This window comes from Chanodichthys erythropterus, chromosome 15, assembly GCF_024489055.1.
Source record: "Chanodichthys erythropterus isolate Z2021 chromosome 15, ASM2448905v1, whole genome shotgun sequence".
Lineage (NCBI taxonomy): Eukaryota > Metazoa > Chordata > Actinopteri > Cypriniformes > Xenocyprididae > Chanodichthys > Chanodichthys erythropterus.
In genome coordinates this window covers 14,272,289-14,280,249 of record NC_090235.1, presented here as the reverse complement: position 1 = coordinate 14,280,249, position 7,961 = coordinate 14,272,289, and the positions used below count along the sequence as shown (strand labels likewise).

Sequence of the window (7,961 nt, the reverse complement as noted above, 5' to 3'; positions counted from 1 at the left end):
CCAGTGGAATGGGGAAAAACGTGTTCTGTGTGAAAGCTCCTAAGATTACTGTTGAACTAGAAGCTTCTGTGGGAGGAGTGGAGGATAGAAAGACTTTTAGCAAGACAGAAGTCATATTTAGAAGCTGTTACAGACTGAATGGTGCCAAAACTTTTCACACACTTTCTTTTTCTTTTCATGAAAATGTAATGTTACTCTCTGACAGTAGGTGGTGCTTTCATCCAAAGCCTCTTACATTACATTGATTCAAGGCATACCTGTTTATGATTCGAACCCATGGTGTTTCTACTTCCACACTCCACTGTTTGAGCTACATGAATATATTACCCTCAAATGAAGGACTTTTGAGTGCAAATTTGTTCCCAAAATATAGTTACATATTATTTATTACCTTTCTAATATTCTTAAATGATTTCATGTAAAGCCTTGTGAATCACACTGTGTATGAAATGTACAATATTAATAGAGTTGCAGTGCCGCGCTGTGTCCTGTAGGGGGCAGCACACACACATACACTGTGTTCAAAGTGTTTTATTATTACACTGCCACGAGAGGGAGCAATTCCCTTTAAATGTTTCTGCATAAATACATGAACATGCATAATCTATAATCTGTGTATATAACAAGATACAATGATGCATATTTTCCTTTATCTTTTTAGATATGTGAAATATACTGTTGTTTTCAGAGCTCAACCTCTCCAGTCCACACAAAAATGTTTTATTGAAACTAAAAAAATGTCTTTAAAGTAATTTATGGCCACATTTACACATCAGACACCTATTGGGTGAAGAAAAAATAGCTGCTACCAGTGTGTTACTGCCTGCTCATTTGCATAAAGTAACATTTTCATGTAACAGATGTGGTGTTTAATAAATCTCTAAGGTCTCTAGAGGCATTTTTCCACATGTTTGTGATTGCGTGTTTGTGTCTGTAAATGTCTTTGAAATAACAGCACATTTTCCAGAAAAAACACGCACAGCGTCCAACACACACCATTCTCCTCCACTGTGTGTGTGTGTGTTTAGGGACAGAGCGAGATCTGCAGGTCAAAGGTCATGATGGGACTGAAGCAGGACGTGGGAATGAGGCGACAGGAAGAGGAGGCAGTTCCTCTCAATGTTTATCTGCCCTGAAAAACAGCAGAAATAAAGAAAAGAGCAGATGGAGGGATGTTCCCTTTACAACAAGGATTATTATTATAATGTGACACACTTTGGCCCAATTATAATGCATTAAAGTTCTAGTGAGCTGAGCATGACTGAGAATTTATGTTTTTATATTGAAATACATTATGTGGCTTGTTTTCTGAATCATGAGGACTTTTAATTGTGCTTAAGTGATATATTTCAACACAAATGTTTAGAAGTTACTTCATGTATGACCGCAGAACTGAACACAATCACATATTTCTGATTGCAAACAGTGAAATTTACATGCTATTGTTCTACTTCAACATACTCCATAAGCTGCTTTGATAAAAGAGAAGCTCCTGCCATCTGCATGACTGTAAATACAGATCCAGATGCATTAATCTCTGATTTCTTCTGCGAGTGTCCTGCATTTAACCACTGTGTGTGTGTGTGTGTGTGTGTGTGTGTCTGTGTGTGTGTGTGTGTGTGTGTGTGTGTGTGTGTGTTGATCTTTGTAAAGTTCCTCTTTGCCTTCTGAACATGAGCATATGTATATATAAATGTATATATAAATGTAATTATTATTATCATTATTATTATTATTATTATCATTATTATTTGAATATAATACAAAAGGAAAGCAATTCCACAGGGTGAATCAGAAATAACCACCACATATATTATTATTATTATTATCATCATTATTATTTAAATATAGTAAAAAAGAAAAGCAATTCCGCAGGGTAAATCAGAAATAACCCGCCACATCTGTTTTGATTGGACGCAGGGAGTAAAGAGACCGCTCCACATGCAAATGAAGGGGCGTGTCTGTTGTATCTGTAGTCCCGCCTCTCTTCCTCTCGCAGTAGATTACTCTGAATTAACATCTCTGTGTGTGTAACTCACTCTCTGACGCTCAGATTTGAAGAAAACGCAGAAAATATGGAATATGACGGTTTTTGAAGCAAAGCAGGTAAGTTAGGGTGTAGTTTTGTAAGACTGTGGTTAATTATTATGAGTAGTGTTTTTGAACCGGTCATGCGAGCGCAGATGCACATGAACGCGCATGAGTTATAAATCGCGCCACAAGAGTTTTAAAAAGCTTTTAAACTGCGACCGTTAAACCGTCAGACGCGTAAACTCTTCAGTCAGCGGCGAACACTTCACAGAAACGCGGTGTTTGGAGAGCTGTCACGATTGTTTTAGGAGGAAACGGTGAAGATGCTGGAGGGTAAATGTGGTAATCCTTTGCTCTCTGAGGGGATTTGGGCTTTAAAGCTCATGTCTGACCATCTGCCCTCAGAAAACTGACAAAACACGCTTAAATTAGCCAGATACAGCCAGTCCTGAGAACAAGTCTGAAAGTGAGTGTATGAAATTACATCAATAATTCAGTCAGCTGGACCAGAACGTTCTTCAGTCATATACAAATATGATTTTGAGTATTTAAAAAAAACAAGTTTCAGTTTGAGAAGGTTAGTGGTTTTGATTTAAGATATAAGCTCTTTCTGGTAATAAGTATACTTAGACTAATAAATACATTACATGTCATCAGTGTAATATCATGTATGTGTGTGTGTGTGTATATATATTCGACTAATGATAAATCTAAGATAAGTTTACACAACTCCAGAGACACAATGAGCTCATGGCAAACATTGTATTATTATTAATTAGTATTCTGACTCTTCTTAATGTTTCTAGGCCTATCTCTTCATGTTAGCCTGTCTTGTTCTTGTATGAATCTTCTGCATGTTTTCCTCCTTCTTCATCATACGTTCCTTTCTCTCCCTCTGTCCATCTCTCTGCCCACTCCAGCATTCCTGGAACACTTGTAGAGTTTCTGTTGGGTTCTCTGATCTCGGCACAGAAACGACGGGGTCGGAGAGAAACTCCCCCTGAATTCCTCAACATGAAGGTCAGGAGGGAGAAAGCTGGGGTCCAAGCGCTCCTTAACACGGCATTATAGTTTATCCCTAACCCTCACCCTGACTAACCCTGACCGTATCTAACCCTAACCCTAGAGCTAAAGCGACAGTTTCCCAGAAATTAAAAATCTGTCATCATTTTTTCGCCCTCAAGTTGTTCTGAACCTTTATGACTTTTATTCTTCTGCTCAAACACACACAAAATAATAAATTCTAGTAAACAAGCAGTATTGGTTACCAACCAACTTCCATTTTAAATGCTTTTTATAGACAAAAAAACAAAACGGGTTTTCAAGCATCCAAAAAATGAAAGTGTAATACAACTTTAAATTTAGTCTTTTTTCTGTACATTCGAATGTGTTTTTCTGAGCGAAAAATAATGGCCTTTATACCATGATTTACAGAAGACACCCACTAAAATGTCATTCGGTGTCACAATAGTTTATATACAAAAAAAGTCGTGACATTAAAATGTTTTAAAGGAACACTCTACTTTTTTTGAAAAAAGGCTAATTTTCCAACTCCCCTAGAGTTAAACAGTTGATTTTTTACCATTTTCGAATCCATTCAGCCGATCTCCGGGTCTGGCGGTACGACTTTTAGCATAGTTCATTGAATCTGATTAGACCGTTAGCATCTCGCTCAAAAATGACCAAAGAGTTTTGCAACTTTTCATTTTCCGTGGGTCTTAGTACACGATGTAACTACAGAAGAGTCAAGTTTTAAATAGGAAAAATATCGAAACTCTTTGGTCATTTTTGAGCGAGATGCTAACAATCTAATCAGATTCACTGAACTATGCTAAAAGTGGTACCGCCAGACCCGGAGATCGGCTGAATGGATTCGAAAACGGTAAAACTCAACTGTTTAACTCTAGGGGAGTTGGAAAATGAGCCTATTTTCAAAAAAAAAGTGAGTGTTCCTTTAAGGCTCACATAGTCCCCCAATACTAATTAATTGTAGTTTTAAATCTTTATACTTTTAGAATACAGCTGTGATCCACACTCAAAATTGTTTTAAGCACCTTTTGATATTTTCTCACATTATTCACATTATATACACATCATAAATCTTTATACTTTGCCAATATTCTTCAAATCAATGGGTTTTACCCATTTGTCAGCAAGACGATTTTGTAAAAAAATATCTTCTGTTGAAGTGAATAAGGGATCAGAGTTCAAATTCTCTATTATATGAAAACAACTTCTCTGTTTTGTGCAAGAAAGTAAGTAATACGCATTTTTAAAAGAATGTCATTTACCTTTGCAAAGCATCTTTAAAGTACTGCACTTTAGGACCTTTTATAATGAAGTATAAAGTTTTTATGTAAAAACTCGATACTAGGGCTGTGCAATTAATCGCAATTGATTTTTCGATATCGATTTTGGCTTCCAACTATTATGAAAACAAGATAATCAAGGAAAAACAATTATTGTGCTGCATTCCGTCCATCAATAATCGTGTTAAATAATCATGATTTCAATATTGACCGAGAATACGCAGAGACACGTTTGGGAAGTTACTTAAGCGCTGTTTTTAGAATGCTGTGTCATGTGAGAAGCTGCAAAAAACATGAACGCAGCGATTAAACGTGCATCTTGTCAAGTGATGAAAAAAACAATGAAAAAGCAGTACAGGAATGCAAAGACACTTTCTGTGCACAACAAAAATATGCGAAGTAGAAAAACAAACATTTTTTAAAAAAAACTCCATTTAACTTGAGTTTTTAGAGCACGATGTCATGTGCAGGACATTGCAGAAGACACGTGACCCATGATCAACGGTCAAAGACATCCATCTTGTGCATGTTTACATAGAAAAAACAATGAAAAAGCTGCGCAGTGGAATGCAAAAACACGTTCTGTGTGAACGACCTCTTATGGCACAGCATGTTTACATAGACCAACAGTTAAAACACTGCACTGATGGTGTGAGCGGCCTGAACACTGTGTTCATGAGTAACTACCACTGGACACTCGCTGGACATTGTTGTGTCCGAGAAGTGCAGTACAAGTTGAGAGAGGAGGAAACGAGAGAGACGATTCTGAGCTCTGGACAGGAAGCAGAACGGCTGCTTTATGTCAAAGGTGGCGAGTATTTTTACTGAGAGCGTGAGAGCCGTCAGAGAGAGAGACGTTACACACACTCACAGTGTTTACTCTCACTGACTTCTTCACGTCTGCATGATGGGACTGTGATCGCCATACATGTGCAGCTACAACTTTGACCAAATTAATTTCTTTAACAAATGACGTCTTCGAATGCATAAACATGACAGGATGGTTTTTAGTGCTTGTGCAACAAAATGAGGTGGATTTTAGTGCTGGGAAATGTAGTCACTCTGTTTGCTTAAGCCTGTCACTTGATTAATAAGTATAGAATAGTATTATTGTGGCAACGTTATCAGTTCATTCCTTCCCTGGGAATCAAACCCGTGACTTTGACGTTGATAGCGCCACACTCTACTATTTGAGCTGCATGAATGCTGTAAGCTCTAAATATATTCTTTAAAGACCGTAAAACATGAACAATCTAAACCGCACAAGCTGCATTCACATTTCTTTAAGTCACTGACCGACGAGGCAGCAGTCGGTTCTTCTGTTTTGGTCTCACTTTGAGATTCAGGAAACACTACAGACCAGAGAAGATTTCCAGCCGCTCTGACTGAAGTGTTCCTGGAAAATAACAGGACAGAACAACATTCCCAAAGTGTTTACTATATCTCAAAGTCCTGTAAGATCGATCATAACACAGGCGAGAGTATGTGGATCTGTGTTTGTGTTTCTCTAAACATGACAACAAGCGCTGTTGATCTCGGTCAAGTGCAGGAGTGTGTTATGCACTGGATTCACACTGTCTGTTTATTGTTTACTTCAATTTGAAGTCAGAAGGAATGACTGAATATTTCATGATTCTCTAAGTGAAGTTTTTTGATTCTCCGATGCATCACAATTCTCACTTTAACAATTCTGAACTGATAATCAAACAGCAATTATGCTGAGAAAAAGAAAATCCCCCCTTTCAAAGCACTTTTAGTTCATTGCTTTATATTTGCTTGTATTTGAAGCTATATTTAGTTAGTTAATAACATACCATTGTTTTTATTTATTATTAATTTGTAATTATTTAAAAAAAGCACATATAATTATATGAATAATTTATTAAAAAAATGCACAAATAAATTACATTTTCAACATTGGTAAATTAAACTCATTAGGCTAATTAATTAGAAAAAAAAGCAGACAAGAATCGTTTTAGAACGGGATCATAAGGTGCCTAAAGATTCCTACACATGATTATTATTGTTAATGCATTTACTGTAAATTAAATTCATACTAAACAGTCTAAAATTATTAAAATACAGTGGAGGAAAATGTCAATACTCTCATATTTTATTGGTATTTGAAACCCCATGTGAATTTTGCTGTCTTAGTGTTAAGTTATTGATTTAAAATGCACATCCCATTTTATAAAAATATGAGATGCTTAGCATCATGTTCTCATGGAAAACAAGAACTGTGCTTAAAAAGCAATGTAAGACACTTTGGATAAAAGCATCTGCCAAATGCATATGATGACTATAGTCTGGACTTGTACTGTCCTATAATGCTTCTTATGTGATGTGCTGCTTTAGGGAAGCTTCAGTGTGTCAGCGTCTGCTAAACTAATACAGAAAATACTGGAGGAAAGCAGGTTGACAATTGCCAACAGGACCTGAAAGTTAGCCAAAGTTAAAGCCAGTTCACTGAATCGTCACTGGTCTCACGATTCAATCCGATAACGATTCGATTCCATGATGCAACACGATGCGTTGCATCCCCAATTTTCAATGTTACTGCATATGGTTACATTTTTGTCAGTGAATACAAGCAGTCAGAAATATGAACTCCCTTTTTATTTTATCTGCTTACGTCTTCAGTCTGAACACAGCTTACGACAGGAGCATTAAGAACTAGTAAACAGTAGTAAATACTAAAAGCGCATGAAACTGTAGTGTACTTGAGTTACAATAACACACACACATTTGCACACGATCGCTCGCACGCACAGCGATATTGTTTCTCTGTGCCGTTATTGTTATAGTTGTGCTGTGGACTTTGTTTTTATATTTAGAACAATTTTAGAGCTATATCACTGTTATCATCCCTGGTGTGAAGACAGGAGTATCTTACAGCCAGAGAGGTTTGTGTCCTGATCAGTCGAAGCGCGTCCAGCTGAGCATCTGTAGAGGAACTCAGAAACGGCCGTTTGTCAAACGTTCCCGTCCAACCTGACAGAAATCTCGCCAAAAAGAATGGGCAGGAATTTGAGAGATACAGACGAACCCAAAGAAATCACAGCTGCACTGTGGGGTTTTTATGAGACTATAACATTTTTCAGTTAAGCATGTGATGGTTCAGTAAAAGAAAATGTAAAAAATATGTATAAAAGACTTTTTATAGGCAGTAAACACAAGCTCTTGCTCTGTTTTTGCAAGCGTTGCTTTTCTCTCGTCTCTGTTCGTTGCCGCTCTGACTGTCTGTGGTGTTTGTGTTGTGGTGTTTTTGGATGTGGTTTCTGTGTTTTGGGTCGTGTTGATCTGTGTTTAGCTGTGAACAACATTCACATTTGAATAAGTCTGAACAACAGCTGCAGAGAGAGAACAAATACTGAGGTGGTTCAATGGTTGTGAAGTGTGCTTGTGTTTTCGCTCTTTACAGTAAAGGACACTTGGTATTATGTAGATTATTAAATACAAAATTGTCTCTCTGTGCTCCATTAATGAGCCTGAACGTTACTGTTAATTACAGGCCTGTAATGCAATTTAATTAAAGGAGAATTCAGGAAATCAGGCACTTTAGCTTCTAGTATGTAAAACTGTATAATTGAATAAGCCTGTGCATTAAAAGATCCAGATTAA

General features: G+C 37.0%; 1 protein-coding gene across 5 annotated transcripts in view; it reads left to right on the top strand.

Moving 5' to 3' along the window:
- Window positions 1–1,975: 1,975 nt before the first annotated feature.
- Window positions 1,976–7,961, top strand: part of sema6ca (sema domain, transmembrane domain (TM), and cytoplasmic domain, (semaphorin) 6Ca) — a 28,761-nt gene continuing 22,775 nt past the window's right edge. For 2 of the 5 annotated variants that reach the window (XM_067411333.1, XM_067411331.1), the window contains exon 1: window positions 1,999–2,106. In XM_067411333.1, coding sequence (XP_067267434.1) covers window positions 2,083–2,106 — 24 coding nt within the window. In that variant the 5' untranslated portion in view covers window positions 1,999–2,082. Of the gene's footprint in view, window positions 2,107–2,262; window positions 2,609–2,951; window positions 3,052–7,961 lie in introns of those variants that run through there. The other 3 variants (XM_067411335.1, XM_067411336.1, XM_067411334.1) reach the window with 3 other exon arrangements.